This window comes from Mugil cephalus, chromosome 2, assembly GCF_022458985.1.
Source record: "Mugil cephalus isolate CIBA_MC_2020 chromosome 2, CIBA_Mcephalus_1.1, whole genome shotgun sequence".
In the NCBI taxonomy this organism is placed as follows: domain Eukaryota; kingdom Metazoa; phylum Chordata; class Actinopteri; order Mugiliformes; family Mugilidae; genus Mugil; species Mugil cephalus.
In genome coordinates this window covers 23,007,301-23,026,122 of record NC_061771.1, presented here as the reverse complement: position 1 = coordinate 23,026,122, position 18,822 = coordinate 23,007,301, and the positions used below count along the sequence as shown (strand labels likewise).

The following is an 18,822-nucleotide window of genomic DNA, read 5'->3' as shown; positions in this document are numbered from 1 at the left end:
GCGTGGGTTTCCCCCCGCCTCCAAAGACATGCTCGCTAGGTTAACTGCTGATTCTAAATTGACAATAGCTGTGAGTGTGAATGATTGTCTGACTCTCTGTGTTAGCCCTGTGTTCTTAACTGGAAAGTCGCGGTCTGGCTCAGATCAAACAATCTATTCTTGACTCCAGTCCGAGAGTTGGCGATAGGCCTTTGTAGTGTAGCTGGTTTTATCTGAGGCTCATCATAACGTTTCTTCTGAAAATCAAAAAAACAAACAACAAAAAACAGTTGTATCTATACATCAGTGCAAAAACCAACATGTGCGTGCAAATTCACCACAGAAGAAATTGTTCCATTCGACGAGCCAATCACCAGCTAGATTGCCTTAAATGGAAAATAGTGCGTAAGTCATAACTTGTGTGAGAAGGACGTGTGAAGCTGCCTTTCAGCCCCGGGTCATCATCAGACATGGACGGACTGTGGATTATTCTCGTTGCTCTCTCAGGTTAGTTTAGATTTTAAACATTCAAAGTGCAATAGTCGACACACATTGGGAAAATTATTTCACACTTACTGTGTCAGTGTTGTTCTGCCAAGTTGTAACCTGATAAAATGTTACTTAGCTTTAATTTTTTGTCACATGTTGTTATAATTGTCTTCTAGGAGTTGTTTCCTTCAGTCATGGTTGGATTTCTGTACCAACACTGGAGGTGACAGTCAGACCTGGAGACAACGTCACTTTCTACTGTGACTGCAGACCATCACGTGGAGAATACATAGTATGGTTCAGGAACTGTTCCCATGAGAACCAGCCTACTCTTGTTCTAAGTTTAGAAGATCAGAAACTGTGGACTTCTGCAGGCATTATACTACGTCCTCGTTTTGAACTGGTGAAGAACATTTCCACTGATTCCTATGACCTGCTGATCACCAACGTCACTGATTCTGATGAAGGTCTCTACTACTGTGGAACTGAAAAGACCAAGGTGGAGGATAAAGAATACATCACTAGAAGACATATTTACACATATGGCAACATAACAACAAAACTCATATTAGGTGAGTGATTTATATTCATGTTGATGTCAGAAAGCAGTTCGGAGGTATGTGATCACTTAAGTAAATGGTGCCTATACGATGCAAACACATTGTTTACAGTTTATACCAGATAGAAATGTGAAGTTTTATACCTACAATTTTAATGTGTTGTAGTTTTTGAGATTATTTTATGTGCTTTTCATGGTAAATAATGGTAAAGTATGGGACTGGAAACTTACGGTCACAGATCTGTACTTGTCATGGCTGAGGTGCTTTGAACAAGCTCCTAACTCCTTGACTATTATTATATGCTGAAAATTCAGTAAAGTGCTGCTACTGCTTAATTAGAGATGGCTTGAAACTGTTCACGCACCTTTAAATGTACTCCATATATTTTGTAATTTTTTCATTTCGCATAACAGCATAATTAGTTACAACATTGAAATAGGGCCATCATTCTTCCATCAACACTACAAGACCAATACTGCACCAAAAACAATGAGTAATGCTCTCGAAACGCACATATAAATAATTTAAATAATGTAATTAGATACCAAATTGAAAAATCAGCAATTTAGCATAAATACAAATTGTGTTTCAACATGAAATCCACAGATCTATTGATAACAGCTCCGTGTTAGTTGCACCATCTCAATCCATCAACTGTTCAAATCATGATCAGTGCTGCTGGTCTGTCTCTGTGTCCAGCTGTTGTTGCCATTTCTACTCTCATTTCTTGCTTTGTTTCTGCTTTGTAGCCTCTGTTGTTAACAAGGTAACTGCTGCGCTGGAGTTTATCCGTGACCCGAAGCCCTGAGAGATATTTTATTTTTTTTTTGTATTTGAAACAAATATCTACTTTGACTCCAAGATAAACTAATTCAGTGATTTTGATCAGAGGACGTTTCGTCGAATGTTTTGACTCAAGGATCCAAACTCATTATGAATAAAGTCAACCCAAGTGTCAACTAGGACACATTAACAGAAGACATCTTGAAACTCGTTGTGTCTTCACAGCGTGTCATATATCATATGAGTCTGATCAGTTCTTCTAGTTTATCAGGAGCTATGAAAGACACTTGTTAAATGAGAGACTGAGAGTATTAGGGCCATCCATGAGAAAAAAAAATGAGCAGAGGAAGTTTTTTTTGTTATTATTCATCATGCACTTGAAGAAAAAAGTCAAGCCAGCGGTATGGTACCACCGGCACTGGAAGACTATTGGGGCTTAATTAATAATTATAATTAATTAAGAACATAAAATTGTATTGTAATTATGTTTTCAGTTATGTTGCTGATATATTAGGCCATATTAGACAGTTTCAGGTCAACAGTGGCGTAGATATTGTCACACACTGTTGCCTATAGAGTCCTGAAGCCGGGCACAGACGCACTGTGGTCCGGGAAGTCCACATGCAGCCAGGTCTCCGCACAACACACAACAGTGGCACACACTCCCTGTGGATCCCAACAAACACACACAGTTTGTCAATGTCAACATTTTATTTCAGCTTTTTTTCTCAAAGTAAATGATGGAATATATATATTACCTGTGGTAACCAGTTATCACAAACTGCACCTACTTGATGGAGTAATGATGATTATGTTTTAATTCTAACTCTGCTACTTTGAGAGGTTCATATATTTTTTGATTAGTGAAATACAATGCTTGACAATGTGCTATAAATTAAATATTTAGGAAGTGCACAACATTAATGTTTCTGAGTCCTGTGCTGTACTGTGGGCGACTTTGTGGAGTGGAGATGGTGCTGTGAAAAAGAATTTCCCCATGGGGACAATAAGGTCTAAAGTCACACACATGTTCTCCCAGAGCTAAATAACACAAACTCTGTATTTGACCCAGACTCCAGTGAACCTCAAGGAGACGTCCACGACACCCTGGAAGACTGCAGTCTGTGCTGGAAGCTGCTCTTCTCTCTGTGTCCGTCTGTTGCCATTCTCTCCTCCATGTTCATTTTACAGCTCTGTCGGGAAACAGGTACAAGTTCTATATTTACTCACTTATTCTAAGTTCAGTTTATTGTCTTTATAATAACATAATACCATGGTATTTTCCCATTTTTCTTGAGAAACTTTTTTCTTTTCTTTTTTGTATTGCCATGACTCTGAATCCCCAAAGCTGAATTCCTTCTTGTCAGACTCATAAGAATGAATCTGGCTTAAGAAAAAGTTCTCCTCTGTTATTATCTCTGCAGCCAAACGTCTTCAAATTGATGAGAGAAGAACTGACACCAGAGGCCAGATACCACCCATTCAGGTAACTTATAGAGAAACAGTTTATTAGTCCTGACTTTATAACAGCAAACATGGTGAACACTCTGACTAGTATCAACCACTAAGTATTAATAGTGATTATAACCAATAACATTAATGGTGGAGGAGAACCAGTAGATGAATAGTGTGTTATTAAACTCATTAAATCAGGTGATTGCTGGTAAAGCATGTGTGATTATGACTCTAAATAATAACACTGATGCCGACACTGTAGGATGAAGGTGTGTTTCATGCTGCGCTGGAACTCCATCAGGCAACACAGAGACCAAAGAGGATGAAGATCTGGAGCTCTGACATAACAGCCTGCACCTACTCTGTCATCAGAACCTCTGACCTAACGATGTAATATTAGAAACAACACAATGAACCGATAACAAGGGCCACATGTTGTAAATGGATCCTCTTTGAAGGAAACATAATTAGCAGGCAGGGTGTCTCTTTCCATTCTTTATGATGCTCAGACCTAGCTGCCAAGCTTCCAACCAACTTCCTGCTGTCATGACTCTGATTGTTTTTTCATGATCATGTTTTGAGTTTCCTGTTTTATTTTGTTAAGTTCCTTGGTTTCCTGTTTTGTGTTGTTGCCTGTGTTCTCTTTCCTTGATTGCTTATTAGTTTGGATTCCTGACATCTTTTAAAGACACAGAATCAGAAGAAAAGAGATCACATCACTCTGGTTTCAGCAGATCACTTCTGACTCCCAGAGTGTTTTAGAATTGATTTTAAGCTCTTATTGATCACTTACTACATGTTACTGACCTTTTAGCACCACACAGGCAGATATGTACCTTAAGATCCTCAGGCTGAGGTCTGCTGTCTGTTCCAGGGGCCTGGCTGAAAACAAAAGGTTGTTCTTGGTTAGGGCCCCTCGTCTGTGGAAGAATCAGCCTGAGGAAATTAGGTCAACATACTCTGTGATCTCCTCTAATCTGCTACTTGCAGATTATACTTAAGACATACTGTTAGCAGAGAGCATTTTCTGTTTTTTAGTTGTGTATAAAGTGAGTTTAAATTATTTATGTATGCCTGTTTTTAAAATTGCAGATTTTTATGTTGCTGTGAAGCCGTTTAAAGTGTTGACTTGATTATCATCATCACTTTATTATGCAATATTTTAATACTCTGTATTGTTTCTGATGTGCTTCATTATGTCATTATCCTGTCATAATTGAATTCATGTGGCAATAAAATCAGATCCACCTTTACAGACGGTTGATTTAATGATTTCATCCGTCTAAAGAGCAGTTAGTCCGACTGGGGCCTTTCCATGTGGAGTTTGCCTGTTCTCCCTGTGTCTGCGTGGGTTTCCCCCCGTCTCCAAAGACATGCTCGCTAGGTTAACTGCTGATTCTAAATTGACAATAGCTGTGAGTGTGAATGATTGTCTGACTCTCTGTGTTAGCCCTGCGTTCTTAACTGGAAAGTCGCGGTCTGGCTCAGATCAAACAATCTATTCTTGACTCCAGTCCAAGAGTTGGTGAAAGGCCTTTGTGGTGTAGCTGGTTTCATCTGAGGCTCATCATGACGTTTCTTCTGAAAATCAAAAAAACAAACAACAAAAAACAGTTATATCTATACATCAATGCAAAAACCAACATGTGCGTGCAAATTCACCACAGAAGAAATTGTTCCATTCGACTAGCCAATCACCAGCTAGATTGCCTTAAATGGAAAATAGTGTGTAAGTCATAACTTGTGTGAGAAGGACGTGTGAAGCTGCCTTTCAGCCTCAGGTCATCATCAGACATGGAGGGACTGTGGATTATTCTCGTTGCTCTCTCAGGTTAGATTAGATTTAGATTTTAAACATTTAAATTGCAATAGTCGACACGCATTGGGAAAATTATTTCATACTTACTGTGTCAGTGTTGTTCTGCTGAGCTGTAACCTGATAAAATGTTATTTAGCTTTAATTTTTGGTCACATATTCTTATAATTGTCTTCTAGGAGTTGTTTCTTCCAATCATGGTTGGATTTCTGTACCAACACTGGAGGTGACAGTCAGACCTGGAGACAACATCACTCTCTACTGTGACTGCAGGCAACCATTTGGAGTCTACACAGTGTGGTTCAGGAACTGTTCCCATGAGAACCAGCCTACTCTTCTTTTAAGCCAGTTCAGCGCTTATAGAAACATCATAAAACATCCTGGCTTTGAATTTGTGAAGAACGGTTCCACTGATTCCTATGACCTGCTGATCGTGAACGTCACTGACTCAGATGAAGGTCTCTACTACTGTGGAACTCAAAAAGAGATTGTGGTGGATAAAGAATACATCACTACTAGACATGTTTACAGATACAGCAACATCACGACAAGACTTATAGTCAGTAAGTATTTTGGTATGTATTATCCATGCACGAATACAGCAACATATGATCAACATACAGTAGTAAACTTACAACAAGACTTATAGTCGGTAAGTATTCTGGTACCAAATATCTACGTGTGAATGAGATCATGTTTGTAGCAACAATATTCATGCACATATTACAGATTAAGGTTCAGCCAACCTCAAAGCATCGGCCTGGATCAAAATGCTGCTACTGCTTAATTAGAGACGGCTTGAAACTGTTCATGCACCATTAAATGTACTCCATATATTTTGTAATTTTTTTATCACGCATAACAGCATAATTAGTTACAACGTTGAAATAGGGCGTCATTCTTCCATCAACAATACAAGACCAATACTGCACTAAAAACAATGAGTAACGCTCCCGAAACGCATATATAAATAATTTAAATATGTAATTAGATACCAAATTGAAGAATCAGCAATTTAGCATAAACACAAATTGTGTTTCAACATGAAATCCACAGATCTATTCATAACAGCTCCGTGTTAGCGGCACAAACTCAATCCATCAACTGTTCAAATCATAATCAGTGCTGCTGGTCTGTCTCTGTGTCCAGCTGTTGTCGTCATTTCTACTCTCATTTCTTGTTTTGTTTCTGCTTTGTAGCCTCTGTCGTTAACAAGGTAACTGCTGCGCTGGAGTTTATCCGTGATCCGAAGCCCTGAGAGTTTTTTTTTTTTTGTATTTGGAACAAACATCCACTTTGACTCCAAGATAAACTAATTCAGTGATTTTGATCAGAGGACGTTTCGTCGAATGTTTTGACTCAAGGATCCAAACTCTAATTATGAATAAAGTAAAACCAAGTGTCAACTAGGACACATAAATAGAAGACATCTTGAAACTCGCTGTGTCTTCACAGCGTGTCATATATCATATGAGTCTGATCAGTTATTCTAGTTTATCAGTAGCTATGAAAGACACTTGTTAAATGAGAGACTGAGAGTATTAAGGCCACCCATGAGAAAAAAAAAAAGAGAGGAGGAACGTTTTTTTATTTTTATTCATCATGCACTTGAAGAAAAAAGTCAAGCCAGCGGTATGGTACCACCGGTACTGGAAGACTATTGGGCTTAATTAATAATTATAATTAATTAAAAACATAAAATTGTATGGTGATTATGTTTTCAGTTATATTGCTGATATATTAGGCCATATTGGACAGTTTCAGGTCAACAGTGGCGTAGATATTGTCACACACTGTTGTCTGTAGAGTCCTGAAGCCGGGCACAGACGCACTGTGGTCCGGGAAGTCCACATGCAGCCAGGTCTCCGCACAACACACAACAGTGGCACACACTCCCTGTGGCTCCCAACAAACGCACACAGTTTGTCAATGTCAACATTTTATTTCAGCTTTTTTTCTCAAAGTAAATGATGAAATATATATATTACCTGTGGTAACCAGTTATCACCACCTGCACCTGCTTGATGGAGTAATGATGATCATGTTTTAATTCTAACTCTGCTACTTTGAGAGGTTCATATATTTTTTGATTAGTGAAATACAATGCATGACAATGTGCTATAGATTAAATATTTACAAAGTGCATAAAGTTAATGTTTCTGAGTCCTGTGCTGTGGTGGACTTTGTGGAGTGGAGATGGTGCTGTGAAAAAGAATTTCCCCATGGGGACAATAAGGTCTAAAGTCACACACATGTTCTCCCAGAGCTAAATAACACAAACTCTGTATTTGACCCAGACTCCAGTGAACCTCAAGGAGACGTCCACGACACCATGGAAGACTGCAGTCTGTGCTGGAAGCTGCTCTTCTCTCTGTGTCCGTCTGTTGCCATTCTCTCCTCCATGTTCATTTTACAGCTCTGTCGGGAAACAGGTACAAGTTCTATATTTACTCACTTATTCTAACTTCAGTTTATTTTCTTTATAATAACATAATATCATGGTGTTTTCACATTTTTCTTGAGAAACTTTTTTCTTTTTTTCATTGTCATGACTCTGAATCCCCAAAGTTGAATTCCTTCTTGTCAGACTCATAAGAATGAATGTGGCTTTAGAAAAAGTTATCCTCTGTTATTATCTCTGCAGCCAAACGTCTTCAAATTGATGAGAAAATAACTGACACCAGAGGCCAGATACCACCCATTCAGGTAACTTATAGAGAGACAGTTTATTAGTCCTGACTTTATAACAGCAAACATGGTGAATACTCTGACTAGTATCAACCACTAAGTATCAATAGTGATTTTAACCAATAACTTTCTTAATGGTGGAGGAGAACCAGTAGATGAATAGTGTGTTATTAAACTCATTAAATCAGGTGATTGCTGGTAAAGCATGTGTGATTATGACTCTAAATAATAACACTGATGACGACACTGTAGGATGAAGGTGTGTTTCATGCTGCGCTGGAACTCCATCAGGCAACACAGAGACCAAAGAGGATGAAGATCTGGAGCTCTGACATAACGGTCTGCACCTACTCTGTCATCAGAACCTCTGACCTAACGATGTAATATTAGAAACAACACAATGAACCGATAACAAGGGCCACATATTGTAAATGGATCCTCTTTGAAGGAAACATAATTAGCAGGCAGGGTGTCTCTTTCCATTCTTTATGATGCTCAGACCTAGCTGCCAAGCTTCCAACCAACTTCCTGCTGTCGTGACTCTGATTGTTTTTTCATGATCATGTTTTGAGTTTCCTGTTTTATTTTGTTAAGTTCCTTGGTTTCCTGTTTTGTGTTGTTGCCTGTGTTCTCTTTCCTTGATTGCTTATTAGTTTGGATTCCTGACATCTTTTAAAGACACAGAATCAGAAGAAAAGAGATCACATCACTCTGGTTTCAGCAGATCACTTCTGACTCCCAGAGTGTTTTAGAATTGATTTTAAGCTCTTATTGATCACTTACTACACATTACTGACCTTTTAGCACCACACAGGCAGATATGTACCTTAAGATCCTCAGGCTGAGGTCTGCTGTCTGTTCCAGGGGCCTGGCTGAAAAAAAAAGGTTGTTATTGGTTAGGGCCCCTCGTCTGTGGAAGAATCAGCCTGAGGAAATTAGGTCAACATACTCTGTGATCTCCTCTAATCTGCTACTTGCAGATTATACTTAAGACATACTGTTAGCAGAGAGCATTTTCTGTTTTTTAGTTGTGTATAAAGTGAGTTTAAATTTTTTATATATGCCTGTTTTTAAAATTGCAGATTTTTATGTTGCTGTGAAGCTGTTTAAAGTGTTGACTTGATTATCATCATCATTTTATTATCCAATATTTTAATACTCTGTATTGTTTCTGATGTGCTTCACTGTGTTATTATCCTGTCATAATTGAATTCATGTGGCAATAAATCAGATCCACCTTTACAGACGGTTGATTTAATGATTTCATCCGTCTAAAGAGCAGTTAGTCCGACTGGGGCCTTTCCATGTGGAGTTTGCATGTTCTCCCTGTGTCTGCGTGGGTTTCCCCCCGCCTCCAAAGACATGCTCGTTAGGTTAACTGCTGATTCTAAATTGACAATAGCTGTGAGTGTGAATGATTGTCTGACTCTCTGTGTTAGCCCTGCGACAGACTGGCAACCTGTCCCGGGTGTGCCCCGCCTCACACACATATATCGTCAGACATCATCAAACTGCATGCTCCGTTCTTAACTGGAAAGTTGCGGTCTGGCTCACATCAAACAATCTATTCTTGACTCCAGTCCAAGAGTTGGTGAAAGGCCTTTGTAGTGTAGCTGGTTTCATCTGAGGTCCATCATGACGTTTTTTCTGAAAATCAAAAAACAAACAACAAAAAACAGTTGTATCTATACATCAATGCAAAAACCAACACGTGCGTGCAAATTCACCACAGAAGAAATTGTTCCATTCGACGAGCCAATCACCAGCTAGATTGCCTTAAATGGAAAATAGTGTGTAAGTCATAACTTGTGTGAGAAGGACGTGTGAAGCTGCCTTTCAGCCCCGGGTCATCATCAGACATGGACGGACTGTGGATTATTCTCGTTGCTCTCTCAGGTTAGTTTAGATTTTAAACATTTAAATTGCAACATTCGACACACATTGGGAAAATTACTTCATACTTATTGTGTCAGTGTTGAGCTGTAACCTGATAAAATGTTACTTAGCTTTAATTTTTTGTCACATGTTCTTACAATTGTCTTCTAGGAGTTGTTTCCTCCAGTCATGGTTGGATTTCTTTACCAACACTGGAGGTGACAGTCAGACCTGGAGACAACATCACTCTCTACTGTGACTGCAGAAGACCATCTGGAGCCTCCACACTGTGGTTCAGGAACTGTTCCCATGAAAACCAGCCTACTCTTGTTCTAGATTCAACAGATCAGAAACTGTGGACTCCTGCAGACAAACTAGTATGTCCTTGTTTCGAATTTGTTAAGAACTTTTCCACTGATTCCTATGACCTGCTGATCAGGAGCATTACTGATTCAGATGAAGGTCTCTACTACTGTGGAATTAAAAAAGCAATTGTGGAGGATAGAGAATACATCACTACTAGACATGTTTACAGATACGGCAACATCACCACAAGGCTTATAGTTGGTAAGTATTTTGGTACCAAATATCTACGTGTGAATGAGATCATGTTTGTAGCAATAATATTCATGCACATATTACAGATTAAGGTTCAGCCAACCTCAAAGCATCGGCCTGGATTAAAATGCTGCTACTGCTTAATTAGAGACGGCTTGTACTCCATATATTTTGTAATTTTTTTTATTTCACATAACAGCATAATTAGTTACCATTGTTCCATCAACAATACAAGACCAATACTGCACCAAAAACAATGAGTAATGCTCCCAAAACACATATATAAATAATTTAAATAATGTAATTAGATACCAAATTGAAGAATCAGCTATTTAGCATAAATACAAATTGTGTTTCAACATGAAATCCACAGATCTATTGATAACAGCTCCGTGTTAGTTGCACCATCTCAATCCATCAACTGTTCAAATCATGATCAGTGCTGCTGGTCTGTTTCTGTGTCCAGCTGTTGTTGTCAGTCCTACTCTCTTTTCTTGCTTTGTTTCTGCTTTGTAGCCTCTGTCGTTAACAAGGTAACTGCTGCGCTGGAGTTTATCCCTGATCCGAAGCCCTGAGAGGTTTTTTTTTTTTTTTGTATTTGAAACACACATCTACTTTGACTCCAAGATAAACTAATACAGTGATTTTGATCAGAGGGCGTTGTGTCAAATGTTTTGACTCAAGGATCCAAACTCTATATCATATAAGTCTGATCAGTTATTCTAGTTCATCAGTAGCTATGAAAAACACTTGTTAAATGACGGACTGAGAGTATTAGGGCCATCCATGAGAAAAAAAAAGAGGAGGAAGATTTTTTGTTATTATTCATCATGCACTTGAAGAAAAAAGTCAAGCCAGCGGTATGGTACCACCGGTACTGGAAGACTATTGGGGCTAAATTAATAATTATAATTAATTAAGAACATAAAATTGTATTGTAATTATGTTTTCAGTTATGTTGCTGATATATTAGGCCATATTAGACAGTTTCAGGTCAACAGTGGCGTAGATATTGTCACACACTGTTGCCTATAGAGTCCTGAAGCCGGGCACAGACGCACTGTGGTCCGGGAAGTCCACATGCAGCCAGGTCTCCGCACAACACACAACAGTGGCACACACTCCCTGTGGATCCCAACAAACACACACAGTTTGTCAATGTCAACATTTTATTTCAGCTTTTTTTCTCAAAGTAAATGATGGAATATATATATTACCTGTGGTAACCAGTTATCACAAACTGCACCTACTTGATGGAGTAATGATGATTATGTTTTAATTCTAACTCTGCTACTTTGAGAGGTTCATATATTTTTTGATTAGTGAAATACAATGCTTGACAATGTGCTATAAATTAAATATTTAGGAAGTGCACAACATTAATGTTTCTGAGTCCTGTGCTGTACTGTGGGCGACTTTGTGGAGTGGAGATGGTGCTGTGAAAAAGAATTTCCCCATGGGGACAATAAGGTCTAAAGTCACACACATGTTCTCCCAGAGCTAAATAACACAAACTCTGTATTTGACCCAGACTCCAGTGAACCTCAAGGAGACGTCCACGACACCATGGAAGACTGCAGTCTGTGCTGGAAGCTGCTCTTCTCTCTGTGTCCGTCTGTTGCCATTCTCTCCTCCATGTTCATTTTACAGCTCTGTCGGGAAACAGGTACAAGTTCTATATTTACTCACTTATTCTAAGTTCAGTTTATTGTCTTTATAATAACATAATACCATGGTATTTTCCCATTTTTCTTGAGAAACTTTTTTCTTTTCTTTTTTGTATTGCCATGACTCTGAATCCCCAAAGTTGAATTCCTTCTTGTCAGACTCATAAGAATGAATGTGGCTTAAGAAAAAGTTCTCCTCTGTTATTGTCTCTGCAGCCAAACGTCTTCAAGTTGATGAGAGAAAAATTGACACCGGAGGCCAGATACCACCCATTCAGGTAACTTATAGAGAGACCGTTTATTAGTTCTTTATAACAGCAAACATGGTGAACACTCTGACTAGTATCAATCACTAAGTATCAATAGTGATTTTAACCAATAACTTCCTTAATGGTGGAGGAGAACCAGTAGATGAATAGTGTGTTATTAAACTCATTAAATCAGGTGATTGCTGGTAAAGCATGTGTGATTATGACTCTAAATAATAACCCTGATGACGACACTGTAGGATGAAGATGAGTTTCATGCTGCGCTGGAACTCCATCAGGCAACACAGAGACCAAAGAGGATGAAGATCTGGAGCTCTGACATAACGGTCTGCACCTACTCTGTCATCAGAACCTCTGACCTAACCATGTAATATTAGAAACAACACAATGAACCGATAACAGGGGCCACATATTGTAAATGGATCCTCTTTGGAGGAAACATAATTAGCAGGCAGGGTGTCTCTTTCCATTCTTTATGATGCTCAGACTTAGCTGCCTAGCTTCCAACCAACTTCCTGCCGTCATGACTCTGATGTTTCATGATCGTGTTTTGAGTTTCCTGTTTTATTTTGTTAAGTTCCTTGGTTTCCTGTTTTGTGTTGTTGCCTGTGTTCTCTTTCCTTGATTGCTTATTAGTTTGGATTCCTGACATCTTTTAAAGACACAGAATCAGAAGAAAAGAGATCACAACACTCTGGTTTCAGCAGATCACTTCTGACTCCCAGTGTGTGTTTTAGAATTGATTTTAAGCTCTTATTGATCACTTACTACACATTACTGACCTTTTAGCACCACACAGGCTGATACGTACCTTAAGATCCTCAGGCTGAGGTCTGCTGTCTGTTCCAGGGGCCTGGCTGAAAACAAAAGGTTGTTCTTGGTTAGGGCCCCTCGTCTGTGGAAGAATCAGCCTGAGGAAATTAGGTCACTATAGTCTGTGATCTCCTTTGATCTGCTACTTAAGACATACTGTTAGCAGAGAGTGTTTCCTGTTTTTTAGTTGTGTATAAAGTGAGTTTAAATTTTTTATATATGCCTGTTTTTAAAATTGCAGATTTTTATGTTGCTGTGAAGCTGTTTAAAGTGTTGACTTGATTATCATCATCATTTTATTATCCAATATTTTAATACTCTGTATTGTTTCTGATGTGCTTCACTGTGTTATTATCCTGTCATAATTGAATTCATGTGGCAATAAATCAGATCCACCTTTACAGACGGTTGATTTAATGATTTCATCCGTCTAAAGAGCAGTTAGTCCGACTGGGGCCTTTCCATGTGGAGTTTGCATGTTTTCCCTGTGTCTGCGTGGGTTTCCCCCCGCCTCCAAAGACATGCTCGTTAGGTTAACTGCTGATTCTAAATTGACAATAGCTGTGAGTGTGAATGATTGTCTGACTCTCTGTGTTAGCCCTGCGTTCTTAACTGGAACACCGCGGTCTGGCTCACATCAAACAATCTATTCTTGACTCCAGTCCAAGCGTTGGTGAAAGGCCTTTGTAGTGTAGCTGGTTTCATCTGAGGTCCATCATGACGTTTTTTCTGAAAATCAAAAAACAAACAACAAAAAACAGTTGTATCTATACATCAATGCAAAAACCAACACGTGCGTGCAAATTCACCACAGAAGAAATTGTTCCATTCGACGAGCCAATCACCAGCTAGATTGCCTTAAATGGAAAATAGTGTGTAAGTCATAACTTGTGTGAGAAGGACGTGTGAAGCTGCCTTTCAGCCCCGGGTCATCATCAGACATGGACGGACTGTGGATTATTCTCATTGCTCTCTCAGGTTAGTTTAGATTTTAAACATTTAAATTGCAATAGTCGACACACATTGGGAAAATTATTTCATACTTACTGTGTCAGTGTTGTTCTGCCAAGTTGTAACCTGATAAAATGTTACTTAGCTTAAATGTTTTGTCACATGTTCTCACAATTGTCTTCTAGGAGTTGTTTCCTCCAGTCATGGTTGGATTTCTGTACCAACACTGGAGGTGACAGTCAGACCTGGAGACAACGTCACTCTCTACTGTGACTGCAGACCATCACGTGGAGAATACATAGTGTGGTTCAGGAACTGTTCCCATGAGTACCAGCCTACTCTTGTTCTAGATTCAAAAGGTGAGAAACTGTGGAGTTCTGCAGGCCTTATACTACGTCCTCGTTTTGACCTGGTGAAGAACAATTACACTGATTCCTATGGCCTGCTGATCACCAACGTCACTGATTCTGATGAAGGTCTCTACTACTGTGCAACTGAAAAGACCAAGGTGGAGGATAAAGAATACAACACTAGAAGACATATTTACACATACGGCAACATCACAACAAAACTCATATTAGGTGAGTGATTTATATCCATGTTTATGTCAGAAAGCAGTTCTGAGGTATGTGATCACTTATGTAAATGGTGCCTATACGATGCAAACACATTGTTTACAGTTTATACCAGATAGAAATGTGAAGTTTTATACCTACAATTTTAATGTGTTGTAGTTTTTGAGATTATTTTACGTGCTTTTCATGGTAAATAATGGTAAAGTATGGGACTGGAAACTTATGGTCACAGATCTGTACTTGTCATGGCTGAGGTGCTTTGAACAAGCTCCTAACTCCTTGACTATTATTATATGCTGAAAATTCAGTAAAATGCTGCTACTGCTTAATGAGAGACGGCTTGAAACTGTTCACGCACCTTTAAATGTACTCCATATATTTTGTAATTTTTTCATTTCGCATAACAGCATAATTAGTTACAACGTTGAAATAGGGCCATCATTCTTCCATCAACAATACAAGACCAATACTGCACCAAAAACAATAACTAATGCTCCCAAAACGCATATATAAATCATTTAAATAATGTCATTCGATACCAAATTGAAAAATCAGCAATTTAGCATTAATGCAAATTGTGTTTCAACATGAAATCCACAGATCTATTGATAACAGCTCCGTGTTAGCTGCACAAACTCAATCCATCAACTGTTCAAATCATAATCAGTGCTGCTGGTCTGTCTCTGTGTCCAGCTGTTGTCGTCATTTCTACTCTCATTTCTTGTTTTGTTTCTGCTTTGTAGCCTCTGTTGTTAACAAGGTAACTGCTGCACTGGAGTTTATCCGTGATCCGAAGCCCTGAGAGGTTTTTTGTTTTTGTATTTGGAACAAACATCTACTTTGACTCCAAGATAAACTAATTCAGTGATTTTGATCAGAGGACGTTGTGTCAAATGTTTTGACTCAAGGATCCAAACTCTAATTATGAATAAAGTCAACCCAAGTGTCAACTAGGACACATAAATAGAAGACATCTTGAAACTCGTTGTGTCTTCACAGCGTGTCATATATCATATGAGTCTGATCAGTTCTTCTAGTTTATCAGGAGCTATGAAAGACACTTGTTAAATGAGGGACTGAGAGTATTAAGGCCATCCATGAGAAAAAAAAAAGAGGAGGAAGTTTTTTTTGTTATTATTCATCATGCACTTGAAGAAAAACGTCAAGCCAGCGGTATTTTACCACCGGTACTGGAAGACTATTGGGGCTTAATTGATAATTATAATTAATAAAGAACATAAAATTGTATTGTGATTATGTTTTCAGTTATGTTGCTGATATATTAGGCCATATTGGACAGTTTCAGGTCAACATATTGTCACACACTGTTGCCTGTAGAGTCCCGAAGCCGAGCACAGACGCACTGTGGTCCAGGAAGTCCGCATGCAGCCAGGTCTCCGCATTTTATTTCAGCTAGTAATAGCTGATGAAAGTAAATGATGAAAAAAAAAAAAATATCTATATAACCTGTGATAACCAGTTATCACAAACTGCACCTACTTGATGGAGTAATGATGATTATGTTTTAATTTTAACTCTGCTACTTTGAGAGGTTCATATATTTTTTGATTAGTGAAATACAATGCATGACAATGTGCTATAAATTAAATATTTAGGAAGTGCACAACATTAATGTTTCTGAGTCCTGTGCTGTGCTGTGGGCGACTTTGTGGAGTGGAGATGGTGCTGTGAAAAAGAATTTCCCCATGGGGACAATAAGGTCTAAAGTCACACACATGTTCTCCCAGAGCTAAATAACACAACTCTGTGTTTGACTCAGACTCCAGTGAACCTCAAGGAGACGTCCACGACACCCTGGAAGACTGCAGTCTGTGCTGGAAGCTGCTCTTCTCTCTGTGTCCGTCTGTTGCCATTCTCTCCTCCATGTTCATTTTACAGCTCTGTCGGGAAACAGGTACAAGTTCTATATTTACTCACTTATTCTAACTTCAGTTTATTGTCTTTATAATAACATAATACCATCGTATTTTCCCATTTTTCTTGAGAAACTTTTTTCTTTTCTTTTTTTTGTATTGCCATGACTCTGAATCCCCAAAGTTGAATTCCTTCTTGTCAGACTCATAAAAATTAATCTGGCTTAAGATAAAGTTCTCCTCTGTTATTATCTCTGCAGCCAAACGTCTTCAAGTTGATGAGAAAAGAACTGACACCAGAGTCCAGATACCACCCATTCAGGTAACTTATAGAGAGACAGTTTATTAGTCCTGACTTTATAACGGCAAACATGTTGAACACTCTGACTAGTATCAACCACTAAGTGTCAATAGTGATTATAACCAATAACTTCCTTAATGGTGGAGGAGAACCAGTAGATGAATAGTGTGCTATTAAACTCATTAAATCAGGTGATTGCTGGTAAAGCATGTGTGATTATGACACTAAATAATTACACTGATGACGACACTGTAGGATGAAGATGTGTTTCATGCTGCGCTGGAACTCCATCAGGCAACACAGAGACCAAAGAGGATGAAGATCTGGAGCTCTGACATAACAGCCTGCACCTACTCTGTCGTCAGAACCTCTGACCTAATGATGTAATATTAGAATTGTTTTTTCATAATCATGTTTTGAGTTTCCTGTTTTATTTTGTTAAGTTCCTTGGTTTCCTGTTTTGTGTTGTTGCCTGTGTTCTCTTTCCTTGATTGCTTATCAGTTTGGATTCCTGACATCTTTTAAAGACACAGAATCAGAACAAAAGAGATCACATCACTCTGGTTTCAGCAGATCACTTCTGACTCCCACTGTGTTTTAGAATTGATTTTAAGCTCTTATTGATCACTTACTACATGTTACTGACCTTTTAGCACCACACAGGTTGATATGTACCTTAAGATCCTCAGGCTGAGGTCTGCTGTCTGTTCCAGGGGCCTGGCTGAAAACTGAAGGTTGTTCTTGGTTAGGGCCCCTCGTCTGTGGAAGAATCAGCCTGAGGAAATTAGGTCAGTGATCTCCTTTAATCTGCTACGTAAGACATACTGTTAGCAGAGAGCGTTTCATGTTTTTTAGTTGTGTGCGAAGTGAGTTTTAGTTTTATATATATATTTTGTTCTTTATGCCTGTTTTTAAAATTGCAGAATTTTATGTTGCTGTGAAGCCATTCGTAATGTTGATATTATTATTATTATCATCATATTATCCAATATTTTAATACTCTTTATTGTTTTGTGCTTCATGTGCTTCACTGTGTTATCATCCTGTCATAATTGAATGCATGTGTGAATACCCTGTGATGATGAGAAAATAACTTTTTTTTTTAATTCAGTATGTAAAATAAATACAGTATAAATACACAAAATCCTCATTTCATTTCAGTTCTTCTCCTTTACTTTGAATCTCTTGAATCTCCCTAAGTAACCCTAAATATTAGAATTGATAATAAGCGGTAGTAGAAAGATGGAACACATCAAGGAAAGATTAACTTAGGAGTTTCGGAGACACAAATTTTTATGACTCATTTTCGGCAAAATTTCAGCAAAAGTTTCAGTTGCCATTGTTGAAATGGAAGCAGAAACAAAAATGAATCCAACTGGTAAAACAAGTCAGTGCTGACGTTTTTATGTTTTTGTGCGGACTGACGAGTGCATAAGTATATACAAGCATATCATTTCATCCTTGTCCCACAGAAGTATAAACCGTGCTTAAACTTAATCCTAGAATTACAAACACTGAAGGCCAGTAATCTAAAATCCTGTGTTTAACCTCCTGAGTCCCTGTATCCTCATATGGGACAGGTTTTGGGTTTGTGGTACCTCCTTATTCTGCTTTATTTAGACCTGTTGTCCTCATGAGTGGATGCCTTTATCTGCCATCTAGTGGTTGAAAAGGGTCAATACACTAGTCAGTGTAAAAACATGACAGCATGTAAAGCGAAATCTTTATTTTATTTTTATTTTTATAGTTGAAACTATATGACATGCTAATTTAACAAATTCTATCAGTTGTAAAAAGCTACAGTGTCGCTAGTAAGTGAGTACTCGTTTGAGGACGTTGGGATTACAAGTCATGCTCAAAGTTGGTGCTTAATTTTTATACTTCTTTGCTCCTTGAAGGAATTAACATAAAGCTCAGGTTTCAGGAAGTAAAAAGAACTACAGAGAGAGAGAGATTCTGCCATCAGCTTGGCCTTTAACCTTTAAGTCAGATCAGAGTTTCCTGTAATGTCCCAAATTTGTGGGCCAAATAAAGGTTGACTGATTCTGATTCTGACTGATTCTTAAAGAAATTCTGACAAATAAAGCTGTGGAACCATGAACTGATTGATTAGACAATGAACTAGGATTTTTTTTTTTTGTCTGACTTCAAGGTTGGATTCATTGATAA

At 38.4% G+C, this 18,822-nt stretch overlaps 2 protein-coding genes across 9 annotated transcripts; both read left to right on the top strand.

The window, feature by feature from the left end:
• The first annotated feature begins 169 nt into the window (after positions 1-169).
• On the top strand, positions 170-9,014 carry LOC125004573. 2 transcript variants are annotated; one of them, XM_047579265.1, is made up of 5 exons: positions 170-486; positions 645-1,040; positions 2,884-3,018; positions 3,236-3,297; positions 3,529-4,519. In XM_047579265.1, exons 1-5 carry the CDS (start codon positions 450-452, stop codon positions 3,658-3,660), a joined length of 762 nt encoding a protein of 253 aa, XP_047435221.1. In that variant the 5' UTR covers positions 170-449; the 3' UTR covers positions 3,661-4,519. The 2 variants fall into 2 exon arrangements, with proteins under 2 accessions (XP_047435221.1, XP_047435222.1); XM_047579266.1 differs by lacking the exons at positions 645-1,040; positions 2,884-3,018; positions 3,236-3,297; positions 3,529-4,519 and adding exons at positions 5,262-5,645; positions 7,380-7,514; positions 7,727-7,788; positions 8,023-9,014 and having other exon boundaries at positions 418-486.
• Positions 9,015-9,344: 330 nt separating this feature from the next.
• Positions 9,345-17,792, top strand: LOC125004572. 7 transcript variants are annotated; one of them, XR_007112358.1, is made up of 6 exons: positions 9,349-9,666; positions 9,817-10,212; positions 10,720-10,781; positions 11,735-11,869; positions 12,087-12,148; positions 12,379-13,355. XR_007112358.1 is itself a non-coding variant. In XM_047579263.1 (6 exons), exons 1-6 carry the CDS (start codon positions 9,630-9,632, stop codon positions 12,440-12,442), a joined length of 711 nt encoding a protein of 236 aa, XP_047435219.1. In that variant the 5' UTR covers positions 9,350-9,629; the 3' UTR covers positions 12,443-13,355. The 7 variants fall into 7 exon arrangements, 5 of the variants coding, with proteins under 5 accessions (XP_047435218.1, XP_047435219.1, XP_047435215.1 ...); XM_047579263.1 differs by having other exon boundaries at positions 9,350-9,666; positions 10,720-10,736; XR_007112357.1 differs by lacking the exon at positions 10,720-10,781 and adding an exon at positions 17,442-17,792 and having other exon boundaries at positions 9,353-9,666; positions 12,379-13,063.
• The last annotated feature ends 1,030 nt before the right edge of the window (positions 17,793-18,822 follow it).

What these genes read in the sequence shown, in the direction of transcription:
- LOC125004573 (XM_047579265.1), top strand. Translation starts at nt 450, where the DNA reads ATGGACGGACTGTGGATTATTCTCGTTGCTCTCTCAG. An exon ending in TATTCTCGTTGCTCTCTCAG is followed by an intron (nt 487 to 644) that starts GTTAGTTTAGAT and finishes ATTGTCTTCTAG; the next exon opens with GAGTTGTTTCCTTCAGTCAT. An exon ending in ACAGCTCTGTCGGGAAACAG is followed by an intron (nt 3,019 to 3,235) that starts GTACAAGTTCTA and finishes TTATCTCTGCAG; the next exon opens with CCAAACGTCTTCAAATTGAT.
- LOC125004572 (XM_047579262.1), top strand. Translation starts at nt 9,630, where the DNA reads ATGGACGGACTGTGGATTATTCTCGTTGCTCTCTCAG. An exon ending in CACAACAAAACTCATATTAG is followed by an intron (nt 14,485 to 16,258) that starts GTGAGTGATTTA and finishes TGTTTGACTCAG; the next exon opens with ACTCCAGTGAACCTCAAGGA. An exon ending in ACAGCTCTGTCGGGAAACAG is followed by an intron (nt 16,394 to 16,612) that starts GTACAAGTTCTA and finishes TTATCTCTGCAG; the next exon opens with CCAAACGTCTTCAAGTTGAT.